General features: G+C 47.9%; 1 protein-coding gene across 1 annotated transcript in view; it reads left to right on the top strand.

Annotated features, from left to right (window-relative positions):
- Positions 1 to 2,135: 2,135 nt before the first annotated feature.
- The window catches only part of TMEM132B (transmembrane protein 132B), a 380,819-nt gene continuing 369,353 nt past the window's right edge, over positions 2,136 to 13,601 (top strand). The window contains exon 1 of the mRNA XM_035099220.2: positions 2,136 to 2,314. Within this exon, the coding sequence (XP_034955111.1) occupies positions 2,236 to 2,314 (79 nt within the window). The 5' untranslated portion in view covers positions 2,136 to 2,235. The remainder of the gene's footprint in view (positions 2,315 to 13,601) is intronic.

The following is a 13,601-nucleotide window of genomic DNA, read 5'->3' on the forward strand; positions in this document are numbered from 1 at the left end:
TTTGACTCTGATCTGAGGCTGCACCCTTCCCTGGGAATAAGCCTGCAACATAGTGGGACTGAGCCAGGGTCCTTGGCCTCAAGGCACTCCCAGCCCGACTGGGAGATGGGGGATGGTGGGGATCCAACCATGGGCGTACCCAGGATCAAAACTAGGGGGGGGGCAAGGGGAGGGGCCAAGGCACGGAAGGGGAGGGGCCACAAAGTGGGCGGGAACAGCGAACTCGCGCTCCGCCGGGCTGTGCCCCTCCCTAGCAGCAGGGCTGGTGGGCGGAGGCGGAGCCCAGCCCAGCGGAGCGCGAGTTCAGCGTTCCTGCCCGCCGCGCCGCGCTCTCTGGTTCCCCGCCGCGCTTGGCCTTGCCTGAGGGCGCGCCGGGGAGCTGGAGGGAGGGTGCGGCGCGGTGCGGCGGGAATGGCGAACTCGCGCTCCGCCGGGCTGTGCTCCGCCTCTGCCCACCAGCCCTGCTTCTAGAGTAGGGCAGCTGCCCTAACTTGCCGCATGGTGGGTACGCCCTTGGATCCAACAGAGACCTTTTGCAGACTCTGATACTCAGGGCTCAGCGCTTTCCCTCCAACTTCCAGCCTGCCTCCTTTATGTCCTGCTCGCCAACTTCCCATACACACAAGCCCCCTTGTCCCACTGTGCCCAGTGCAAGCTCACTCCTGAGCAAAACAGAGCAAGGATTCAGAGCTGTCCTAAACACTGTCCTCTGGAAAGCTCCCACTCCTTTCTTTCAAGTTTGCACGCAAATTCTACTCAGAGTAGACCCGGTGAAGCGAATGGAGCTCAGCCAGCCCTTTCCCCGATTCCAACTCCTGCAGCGCCGATCAGCCGCGGCCGCCTGCTTCGCTCTCTGGAAGCCAAGCAGCCGGCGCTCGCTCTATTTGCCAGCGGACGAACCGCGTCACGCGTTCACACGACGCACGCAGAGCAAACCGGGAGCGGCAACCCTTCTCTGCCTGCGATTTCCTCTCCGGTTCCGTTTTGTTTTCATCTCTGTCATCCGGAAAGGGGTGGGGTGGGGCTGAAATAAAATAAAATAAAATAAATGTGAGACCGGTTTAGGGAAGGGGGGAGGGGCAGCCTAGGCAAGCCTTCATCTCCCCCCCTCATCTCTCCAGGCTGTCCTCCCCCAGGCAAGGAGATTGGCTAAGATAGTTTGTCAATCGCAGTTCTTTCCCCTCCCCCCTTCCCATGCCATCCCACTCGTCTCCGGCTTTTTAGGAGAGAGAGAAAAAAAGAGAGGAGTTTGAGTCAGCCAGCAGCCAAGCTGTGAGCGCCTTTCCCCGGCATTTATTCCCACCCCCCTAAATCTAATTTAATTGTATTTTTAAAGGGGGTGAGGAATTGGGGGGGGGTGGAGTGGGGGCGCCTGTGCGTGGAAAATGGGAGAGGCATGGAGGAGCCATCCGACCAGTTGCATCGGGCAAAGTCCCCGCAAAGCAGCCGGCGCCGAGCTGCGCTAAAGACCCGGCGCGCTTGGCAATCCGGATCCCCACCGCCGCCGCCGCTGCAGCCAAGAACGAGCTGCTCCGGAGCAGCCGTAAGGAAAAGCTCTGCCCGGGTGTTGTTGTGTTTTTTTAGGGGGGTGGGGAGGGCGGAGGAAGAGGAGGAGGCGGCGGCGGCAGCAGAAGTAACCCCAAATGTTTGGAGGCGATCTGGAGGGGGTACAGCTTGAATTTTAGGGGTGCAAGCGGAGGAGCGCACCTGACCGGGACCCCGATTCTTCGGAGCAAAAGATCGAAGTCTATTTTTATCTCTCTCTTTTTGCTGCTGCTGCTGCTGCTGCTTTCACGGTTTTATTCATTTATGTAAAGGGAAAGCCTCATTTGGGATTTAATTTCACCTTCCACGTTTCCTCCCCCGTCCCCACTTTTCTTCTTCTAGCGAGGAGTGAAGGGGGGGGGGAGCGCTCCCTCAAATCGCTTTCTTGATTCGGAGCCGCTGAGCAAATCCCTCATTTTTCCCCCTTTTAAAAAAGCACAGGTAGTTTTTGGATTATATGGACTGCAAGCAGGTTGGAAGGAGGACTCCAGAAATGCCTGCCGGTTGAAAAAGAGCCCAAATCTGAAATACGGTTTAAATAAAATAAAATAAAATATTTATTGGTTCCCCCCCGCCCCGCAACCAGGAAGACCTGCAGGTGTGGCGGTGGGTTTTTTTTTTTTTGGAGGAGTTTTGCTTTCGCGCAGCTTTTTCTCTCAACTGCTTGCCTGCCTTTTCTAAGCCCTCACCATGACTTCTCCTGGGCATGGAGCGACGCTTTCCAAAGGCCTTTTTCTGCTGTTGGCTCTCGGGGCCCTTCTCTGCACAGGTAAGACGCAAAAAGTTTGACTCTTAATCTGAAAGTTCATTTTTATTTTTTATTTTACAGAAGTCTTTTTTTTCATTTGCAGGCAAAGCTGAACGCAATAGAAAGGGGTGTGTGTGTGTGTGTGTGTGCCTGCCTCTTGGAGTCATTAGTCATCTTCTCCCCACCTGCAAAATGCACTTTGCAAAAATAGAGTGTATTTTTTTGCCTTCCAGAGTAATTGTCTGTGGCTTTTAAAGTTTTATTTTATAATGCCTTGGAGTGAACTGGATGATGTACATGTGTTTTTCTTTTTAAAGGTGAGACGCATGCCAAAAACTCTCCACAAACCAGCAAACTACTGTAAATCCGCGTGGGTATATAATTGGCTGCCTTTGGTGAGAGGAGGGCATGCACTCTGTACATGCTAAAGATGCTCTTTCCTTCTCATATAGCATAGGTCTGAAACTCGCGTCTAGGTCAGAGCCTTGTGATACAGGAATAGACAATGGGGTCCCAGCCAATTTCAGTTCTGCTCAAAGTAGACCCAGTGAAATGAATGGACCCAAGTTAGTCATGTCCATTAATGTCTATGGATTTAGTATGGCTAGCCTTGGATACACCCCGCTCTCTACAGAATGCGATGCCACGATGCAGCTATAATAGAATGCTAGGATTGTAGAGTTGGAAGGGATCCTGGGGGTCATCTAGTCCAACCCCCAGCAATGCAGGAATCTCAGCTAGATCACAAGAGCCTTAGTTTTTGATGCTTATCTTGCTTACAACTCCTGTAAGTTGGGTCAATTTTATTATCCTCCTATCACACATGGTAGACTGAGGCGATGAGAAGCTCTCTTGCCTAAGGGCAGTGGGCAGAGCGGAAAGGTGAATGCTTCCATGCTCAGCTAGCTCCCCAGTTGTCATCTGTCTGTCTGTCTCTTCCTTCCCACCCACACGTGTGAAAATTGCTGCCTTAGCTTCATCTCATATCTCCGGCAATTAAGGGTGCCACTCCCACCTCCCCCGTACATGGCAAAGCAGAAATTCAACAGTTGAAGCTCTCCCCATCTCCGGCTGCTGTTTTTGGAAACAAAGCTAGCCTATGTGCAGCACTGAGTTCTGCTTCAGACTAGAGTTTTGTCTTCCCTGACAGGCTGCTCTTAAAAGTGCAGGGGAGAAGGTGTCATCTGCCAAAATAGCTCAGCTGGGAGAGGGTTAGGCTGAAGATCTAAAGGTCCCTGGTTTGAGCCTGGGGTTCGAGAAATGCTCCAGTCTAGGGCTTGTAGCTTTGCATGATGAAGGTCCCAGGTTCAGTCAATGGAATCTCCAGACAGGGCTGAAAGAGACCCTGCCCAAAACCCTGGGAGAGCTGCTGTTGGCCAGTGTAGACGATGCTGAACTAGATGGACCAGTATTCTGACTTGGCATTAGGCGATTTCCTGTGTATGGTAGCAACCTTGTTCTAAATTGCCCCCTTTAAATCACACTGATTTGATTAAAGAAGAAGAAAAAAAACCACACCGAGAATAGAGTGAGGGCAAGGAAGGAATAGTCAGACTATTTTGATACTCACCATCTTTTCCAGTGACATTTTTTATAAGGCGCTGGTCTTGACCCTGTTTGCTCAGAAGCAAAACCTCTCCTGGTTTCAGTGACATGCACAGGAGAGTAACCCTTGCAAGTCTTGATTTGTGACACCTGTTCCCATTTTACAGCTGGGGACAGCTGACCCTGGGAGACAATATCCTGAACTATGCAAGCTGACTGTGGCCTTAAGGGTCTGCATGCCTGATTGGCAGCCTTATCCCAAACATGTTCACTCAGAAGTAAACTCCATTGAGTTCAGTAGGACTCATTTCCTAGTCAGGAGAGCGGTCTTATTGGCAGGTCTTGGAGATGTGTTAACCTTTTCTTACCCATGAAGAATGTTTGCAGAGGCACACATCCATCCATCTTTATTCATGCATGTGTGCGTGTAGATATACCCAACTCTCCAGTTCTGTGGTTCTCTGATATTATGAACATGAATGTTCACAAAGTAACAGCAGCAACAATTTTATTATTTGTAACCCAACCGTCTGGCTGGGTTTGCCCCAGCCACTCGGGGTGACATAACTAAAGGCCGATGCCTGCGTCTCGGCCTTGCAATCCAAATTCAAATTCAAAGGAAGGAAGGAAGGGAGAAGCAATCAGAGGTGAATATGAAATAATCATAGAATTGTAGGGTTGGAAGGGAGCCCAAGGGTCCTCTAGTCCAACCCTCTGCTATGCAGGAATCTCAACTAAAGCATCTATGAGAGATCCATCCAACCTCAGCTTAAAAACCTCCAATGAAGGAGAGTCCACCAGCTTCCAAGGTTGAACAGTTCTTACTGCCAAAAAGTTTTTTCTGACGACAGGAATTTCCCTTATATGGAGTCAGACCATTGGCGACCCAGTCCAGTCTTGTCCTGGACAATACTCTGGGGTTTCAGGCAGGGGACATTCCCGCCCCTATGTGGGGATTGACCTTAGGACCTAGATCAGGCATCCCCAAACTGCGCCCCCCAGATGTTTTGGCCTACAATTCCCATGATCCCTAGCTAACAGGACCAGTGGTCGGGGAAGATGGGAATTGTAGTCCAAAACATCTGGAGGGCCGAAGTTTGGGGATGCCTGACCTAGATGCTGTACCATTGAGCCGCAGCCCACAAGTGCAGCTGCAGGTTTATTCTTCTGTTCAGTTACAGCGGAAATCCTGTGCCCATTTCCTCGGATGCGTGTCCTGTGGATCGGAGCAGAGATGGTTTCCTAGTAAATGCACATCCAAGCTGCAAATGGACTCGGATTGGTGTGGGGATGGGGTGAGTGCTGCGGTTAAGCCAATGGCTCAGATTAGTAAGCCATAATCCTAAACGCCCAGCGAGGTCCCTGAACTGTGCTGCAGAATGGCTAGGAAGTCTGGGAACTTCTCTGGGGTGGAGGTAAAGAAATACGAAGACTTCCCAGCAAGGGAAAATACTGTCTCCTTTCTCTTTACCCCAAGGCTGCATGACGGGCCACCTCTGTTGCTGCCTTCTCTGAACTGGGCCTGCTCTATGCTTGCAAATTTCCAACAGGAATGGCAGGGCACAAGGGCAGAAGTGTGCATTCCCTGTTCACGACCCTTTCTCTGCAAACCCCTCCATCCACAAAGTGATTGTTCAGGTTTGCCTGTGTATACACTTCTTCAGGTCCCTCTCGGTTGTAATGCACAGCTTCACCACTGTGTTCAGTGTTCAGTAGGTTGTGGGTGATGATTCCCAAAGGACGGGAGTTTACAATGACATCTTTCAATGCAACGACTGTTATTTGAGTTTGGCATGTGAGAGTTTTTGCGTTTCGCTGAGTTTCTTTGCAGAGCAGGGAGGCTATTTTAGGGTTTTGTTTTGGTCTTTTCAAATAAGAATGGAGGCGAAATCTGATTTAGTTTGTGTCTAGAAGAAAAATTTAATTTGCAATTTCTGAAACAATAAAAACTCACCCTTCTCTGACTTTTCCAGCGCACTTCTCCAGCTAAGTAATGTGTACAAAATCCATAAAATCCTGCCTATACATGTGTATATTAATGAAAATAATGGAAATGTGCATTTATCAGGCATAATTTCTTTGCAAAAATGTGTACACTGGGCAAATCTGCATATAAAAATGCATATATTAGGATGAATTTGCACTAATCAATCAAGTTTTTCATGAGGGCTTGAAAGAAAAATAGATTGCAGACTAATGTAGAAAATGAGAAGAACTGAATTGAAGATTAGAAAATAAAGAAATTGAGGAAATCTGATATTGACATATTCAACCATTGCTGCTTTTTAAAAAATATCATTATTGCTTTTCCTTTACTTTGTATAGTCAAACTGATACCAACAGTTTTTACACCCTGATTTTCTTAGCGAAGGATATTTCTAAAAGAGAGGATTGGAGCTGCATGGATTTTGGTATAGAAATTGTGCTGGCTTTGTCTACGCAAGGGGCGCTTGAAGACTATACTGTAGCTATTTTCTGTTGGGATTCAGCCACAGAGTGGCAAAATCAGGCTCCAGAAAACAGAATCAAAGTTGGTTTGGAACCTGCTCCCCAACAGCTTTTTTTTTTTTGAATAAACAAAGTGGTGAAGGAACACTGTGGGATAACTTTAGCTTGATGCAACATCAGGCTAACCTCCCTGCTAACAAATCAAAATGAATGTTCAATAAATAGGCGACATTGCCTAACCTCCCTGCAAACAAATGCTCAATAAACTGGTTGTCTGCAAGGGATCTGGGATTATTGGTTTGATTTAATTGGGGATTAGTGTGTCCTTGTCTCCCTGCTTTGCCACAACATTACATGTTGCAGCAGGCAGATAGCTCAACGGCAGAGCATGTGCTTTGCATGCAGAAGGTCACAGGTTCAATCCCTGTCATGTAATGTCTTTTTTAAAATATATATAAAGGCTTGAATATCAGGTGATAGGGAAGGCCATCTGCCTGGCACTCTGGAGAGCTTCTGTCAGTCAGAGTAGTTAGTATAAGGCACTTTTATCTTCTGGAGAAGTGTTCTTACAACAGAAGCAAACCTTTTTTGTTGACAAAAAAAAGGGGAATGTGCACCTCTGTTGTCTCTTACAGCCAAATTTTGAGAGCATGTAAAAGCATTGCACATCCCCCTTTCTTTTTTAGAATTTAGGAAACCCCTACCCCACACTGAGCCACTATCAGAAGCCTGGAAAACTCTCAGCTTGATAGACCATTGATCATGCCCACCGGGGAGGCTAAACCTTGTTTTGCTCTTCTGTAGCTTCAGGGCTGCACCTGTTTGTATCTTTTCATCCTGGGGTCCAAGAGAGATGAATGGCTTTTAGTGTTGCTTGTGTGCAGGCTTTGATCATTGTGGTTTTGGTCCTTGGGAGGGTGTGTGTCTGTGCATGCCTGTGACTTTGATGCAGTGTGAGTATTTTGTATGTGCATGCATTGAGGGCAAAGATGATATCGAGCCTGTGGCAATGGAAGAAGGACTTCCACTGCATTTATTGTAAAGGTTCACAAAAATCTCGGGGAACCACAAGGCGCTCTGTGTCTGAAACGTTTTCCAGATAAGTTCGTCTCCCTTCTCTTTCCCTCTCCTCTGCATAATCTACTCTTTACCTAAAGGTTCCTGGACAGAAAGCAAACAACCCCAAAACACACATCAAAATATATTGCTTAGTTGGTCTCTAAGGGACCCAGGTGGCGCTGTGGTTAAACCACTGAGCCTAGGGCTTGCTGATCAGAAGGTCGGCGGTTCGAATCCCTGTGACGGGGTGAGCTCCCGTTGCTTGGTCCCAGCTCCTGCCAACCTAGCAGTTCGAAAGCACGTCAAAATGCGAGTAGATAAATAGGAACCGCTACAGCGGGAAGGTAAATGGCGTTTCCATGTGCTGCTCCGGTTTGCCAGAAGCGGCTTTGTCATGCTGGCCACATGACCGGGAAACTATTTGCCGGCTCCCTCGGCCAATAACGCGAGATGAGCGCTGCAACCCCAGAGTCGGTCACGACTGGACCTAATGGTCAGGGGTCCCTTTACCTTTACCTTAAGGTGCTACTGGACATTTATTATTATTATTTATTTCGATATAGCAGCTGTGGGGAACCTTGGGCCCTCCAGATGTTGCTGCGTGATCTCGGAATTGTGGGTTCAAACCCCACATTGGGCTCATTTCCTGGCACTGGGCCAATATCTCTTTGAAGCCCACCTTGCAGGGCCGATGTGAGTAAGTGTGGGAGAACCAGGGATGTCGCCCTGAGCTTTTGGGCGGAAGATGGTTGCGTGGCCTTTGCCCTGTGAGCATTGCTCTAAGGCAGTGGTTCTCAAAGGGTGCGGTGTGCCACACTGGCATGGCAGGAGGGCAGAGCAAGTATGGCAGGAAGAGTCAAGTACAACCAAGGAAATGTAAACATTTCAGGGTACGGTAGTATAGGATCAAAACAATTTCTTTGGGGTATACAGGCAGAACCAGTATCCACGCTTTTCTTCAAGAGTATTGCCTAGTCTTCTACAGTTCTCCACCACATATTGTTGTGAACAGGGATTTTAAACTGTGACAAATACGAAAGGTCAGAAAAGGGAAAGGATTCTTTGTGTTGATGAGGAGATGAGAGTTTGTTTGCAAAAGCAAGCTAACGTCTCTCATTGAGTTTGTATACAGACTTAAGGTATGTAGGTAAGGGGCTCATTCATAATTATATTTTGGGAATGATTCTTGGTCTTATGTAGCTGCATTTTTTTTTTTTACTTTCTGGATGTCCCATGATCATATTACAAAGTAGTTGTGTTATATGTTATAAATCAAGCACTGCTAGGAGTTGCTTCTGTGTTCCAATGTATTTCTTATCAATAAAAAACTCAGTGTGGCACGAGCAAATATTCTGAAAGTGTGGCGCATGGAAAAAAGTTTGAGAACCACTGCTCCAAGGTTTTTGTTTCCAAGTGTTTCCATCCTGTGTTTTAAAATAAGATGAGTACTTCAAAGGTTTGTAAGTCACTTTGAGATGCATGTGAATTCTTTTAATTACAATAAATGACATATATGTGTGATCAAGGAAAAAAACACAGAGCTGGCAACTCAGTCAGAGATGCAGTGGGAAACCTCCTCAGACTGGAACTTAGATTAAAATAAGGGATTTAGAGGTTATTATAGTATTGCACCCCCCTTCCTGTTAACTTCAGTTTTGTACTCTCTCCCTCCAGTGCAATAACTCTGGATCGAAGCATTTGTAAAAAGTTAATGAATGCTGCTTCCCCTCTTCTCTCTCCTTTTTGTGTGGCAAAGGACAAAGTTGATCAAGAGGCTGTGTTTTGTGCTTGATACTGGGTATACCTCCCCCCCCCCCAACTGATCTATGTTGACAGTCTCCCCCCCCCCAATCTCTTTAGCGTGATGAAAATCTCGGAAGCCAAGTTGGGTGGCGAGAGAGCCATCCTTCTGCTGCCTTCCTTGAACACAATCAAGTTGTTTGTGGCCTAATGGGCTTCTCTGTTTCCTAAACGTCATCGTTAAAAACAAAAACAAAAAAAAGCGATGACTAAAGAAAAGATGGGAGAGCTGAACTTAGCTGGCAGCCTTTTGTGGAGACTGAGTCTTGCCCCCTCTTTCTCCTCCCCTTCACTTCGGATCTCGGTGCAACTGTGATTTATTTCTGTGTTGCTTCACACTGAGTTTGGGACTCTCTGACCCTCTTTTTAAAGAAACCTGCAAGCTGCATGCCTCACGCCAGACTCCTCAGTTCAGGCACAGATCCATGCTTGCTTGTTCTGAAAGTGTTGCACCAGTTTTTATGCACATGCCTCCTGGACAAACCAAAGTAATCTCTTCCCCCCTTCAGTGGTTTCCTTTAGAATTGTTGAATTGAAGAAAGCATTTAGCCCTCATAGTCACTGAAGATTTTTCTTTTTTTAAGAAGCAAGTGGTACCTGTTTGCGGTTCCAGAAGCTATGTATTGATAAGGTAGAGCGGCTGAGAGCACAATCCAGCCCACACGAGTCACAGCAATGGTTGGTTTACATATGTACACAGGATGTACGTGCAGAGTGCTTATACATGTACACACATTACTTACTGCACACTTACTGAGTGACATCTAAATATGTGAGCTAAACCTCTTCTCACGTAAATACCAAGTTCAGCTTAGTTAGGTTGCAGTGGAACCAATGGGAAATGTTAGTCATGGCTTCCCCCCAGAGAATCCTGAGATCTGCGGTTTGTTAAGGGTTTGGAGAGTAGTTAGGAGGTCCTTGTTGCCTTCAAAGAGCTACAGTGCTCAGAGTGATCAATCCCTCTTCCCAAGGACCATTGCTGGATTTAGGGCGGTGAGGGTGGTCCCCCCCCCACAGGGCACCACGTTGAGGGGGCACAAAATTGAGAAGATCCATAACTGAGAAGATCCATTTTGGGGTGCCAGATTTGGCCTCGCTCAGGGCACCTTATTACCAAAGTCTGCCATTGCCATGATTCTGGGAATTGCAACTCCATGAGGGGAATAGGGGTCAGGAACAGGGACCCAGGTGGCGCTGTGGTTAAACCACTGAGCCTAGGGCTTGCCGATCGGAAGGTCGGCGGTTCGTATCCCTGTGATGGGGTGAGCTCCCGTTGCTTGGTCCCAGCTCCTGCCAACCTAGCAGTTCGAAAGCACGTCAAAATGCAAGTAGATAAATAGGAACCGCTATAGCGGGAAGGTAAACGGCGTTTCCATGTGCTGCTCTGGTTCGCCAGAAGCGGCTTTGTCATGCTGGCCACATGACCTGGAAGCTATACGCTGGCTCCCTCGGTCAATAATGCAAGATGAGCGCGCAACCCCAGAGTCGGTCACGACTGGACCTAATGGTCAGGGGTCCCTTTACCTTTAACTACTGTCAGGACCCTTGACGAGCTACAGTTCACAGGATTCTTCCCCACGACTGTTTAAAGCAGTACATTACTGCTTTAATGTGCATAGTGCAGGGGCCTGACTTAACTCGGATCCAACGCAATGTGTCAGTGAACATGCTAAATATGACTATTCTTCACACATGCAGGTCATCAGAAGAATCACGTGTGAACTAACATTTGAAATCAATGGGACTTGACTGCAGCTAACATTTAGAGATACGAAGCCTCTTGTTGACAAGTGCTTGTTGGTATTGTAGAAGAAAGCTGCATGACGTTAAAGAAACCTGCAAATGGTGACCAGGAAAACCTCTGTATTCTGTCAGCCTTGTCAGATCTGTACAACCACAATAAAGTCTAGCGCTTTCAACAGCCTTGTCAGTTGCACTCTCTTTGTGGGCATATGGGGATGTAGATTTACACCATTTGCTGGTAATCCATTTCCCCCCTGGCTGGTATATGCTTGAAACTAGTTCAGCATGTACTTCCCCTCTGCCAACAAGTGACAGAGAACTTACCTAGCAAAATTTACTGGGTTAACCATAATTGTGTGATTAGACAGTGACCCAGTTTCGATCCACAAGGGAATACTAACTGGCAGTGGCTCTTCAGGAATTCAGCCAGTGAGTCTTTCCCAGCCCCACCTGGGATTGAACCTGGGACCTTCTGCATGCAGGACAGAAGCTCTTACCCCTGAGCTATGGCCCTTCCTCAGAGGGAAGAGGTCAGATTTCTTACTTCTGGGGAAAAAGGAACTTTCTGCAATTTCTTCCCATTTTCTCCCCCCCCCTTATAAAAAATATCAATTTCTGCTTATCTGACAAAACCAACCATGCATCTCTCTGTGTGTGAAAAGAGTGAATGAGTGAGAACGAGAGCATCACATGGGGAAACTTTTTCTAATCACAAATCCTCCTGGCAAATTCACAGGTCCCGAGTCGCAAATTACATTTTTCTTCCTCCCAGTGGAGTGCTTGGGCTGGTGTTTTATCAGCTCTTGCTGGGAAATGTAGTGAAACAAAACCCGCAGTAGCCTGGTCCTTGTTGAGACACAGGCCAACCAAATTGATGTGATTGGGGGTGATGGGTGAAGGGAGGAGATTGTAAGAAGGCTGAAGCACGGAAACACATGCAAGGACTCAATTTCCCGCAAAGTCTTACAGGGCATCAAACTATTTTGTATGAAGTGGAGGTCAGCATCTGGGTTGGGGAAGCCTTCCAGATTTCAGAGATGAAGGGAGTTGGTCTGGAGGTCCCCAAGTCCCCACTGTTGGTCTTTAATGATGCTGTGAGCAAATGACAAAGGTATTCTTCCCAGGAGGCATCTAGTTGGTTCAGGCCAGGAGTTGGCATGTGGCATCCTCTGCTGGTTGCCAAAGTTCAGTGCCCTGGCATCTACTGTAAATGGGTGACCCTTCTGAGTCTGCTCCTTCCCCCATGAACACTGGATGTCTTCGTCTGTGAGCTAGTACACTTTTAATCCCCCACAGTTCCTCTAAAATAACATTGCTCTAGACTAGGCACCCCCAAAATGCGGCCCTCCAGATGTTTTGGCCTACAACTCCCAGAATCCCTAGCTAACAGGACCAGTGGTCGGGAAGATGGGAATTGTAGTCCAAAAAATCTGGAGGGCCGAAGTTTGGGCATGCCTGCTCTAGACCAGCCTTTCTCAACCTTGGGTCCCCAGATGTTCTTGAACTACAGCTCCCATAATTCCTGACCACTGGCTGTGCTGGCTGGGAACAATGGGAGTTGTAGTCCAACAACATCTAGGGAACCCAAGTTTGAGAGGCTGTCCTAGGGTCCTGACCCATCAGGGGTGTTGCTGTCCCAGGTACTTGGCTGCTCAGCTGAAAGGACACCAAGTAAGGCAGTTAGGAGGTCCTGATTTGGAGAAGTGCTGGTTCAGGACCCTGAAGGTCTTGGTCCAGAGGTTCTTGGTGTGAGTTGTGGACCACAGCTACTGATCATGCAGCCATGAGAAGAGACCTAATGCCTCAGCATTGCCAGGAGCTTAGTGTTGTCCAAGAGAACCTGGAAATGTCTCCGTCATGGCTCAAGTGCAGTATTATAAAGGGCCTGGGATTTTGAGCTTCAGTTGCTGGCTTCTTCCCAGGAGTGAATGTTGGAGCAGTGGTGGCCTGGTTGAGGGATGCTCCCCTGTGCCTTTCTGTCCACTGGAGGAGATCAAGGTGCATGGAGACTTAAAGGCAGCTACCCGTCCCTGGATTTTAGTACATGATCTGAGGTGGGTTGCCTTACTTAGGACTGGGCAGACTCCTCCTCTGATGTGAGAACAATGACTCTGAAAGTTCTCAGTTTGTGGCCATGCTGCTGACCAAGGCATGGTGACTGCTTGCTGCTACCAGGGGGTCTCAAAGAGGAGACTGCCAAGGATAGCCTCAAGCTGGCTTGGATTTGGCTGCTGTGAAAAGCAAGATACCTGGCCTGGAGGAGCTTTGGGTCTGAGCTAGCAGACCTCACAAGGTGGTTGTGAGGATGAAGAGGGGCAGCCCTTGAGTGTATCTCTGTCCTCCTTGAAGAAAGGGACTCTGTGTTCTCCCTCTAACACTGTGGTGTGGTGGTCAGAGTAGGACCTGGGACACCAGGGTTCAAATCCCCACTCTGCCATGAAGCTCACTGGGTGACCTTGGGCCAGTGACTCACCCTCAGCTGGACCTACCTCACAGGGTTGTTGTGAGGATAGTGTGTGTGTGTGTGTGTGTGTGAGAGAGAGAGAGAGAGAGAGAGAGAGAGAGAGAATAACTAATATGACACCTTGGAGGAAAGGTGAGATATAAATGTAATAAACAAATAAAATAAAACAGTATCTATCTGAGACAGAGAGACCTTTTCTCCAAGGAGAACAGAGCTGCAAACAAGGACCATGGTGTTGTAATGGCAAAG

The sequence above is a fragment of the Zootoca vivipara genome, chromosome 17 (assembly GCF_963506605.1).
Source record: "Zootoca vivipara chromosome 17, rZooViv1.1, whole genome shotgun sequence".
Lineage (NCBI taxonomy): Eukaryota > Metazoa > Chordata > Lepidosauria > Squamata > Lacertidae > Zootoca > Zootoca vivipara.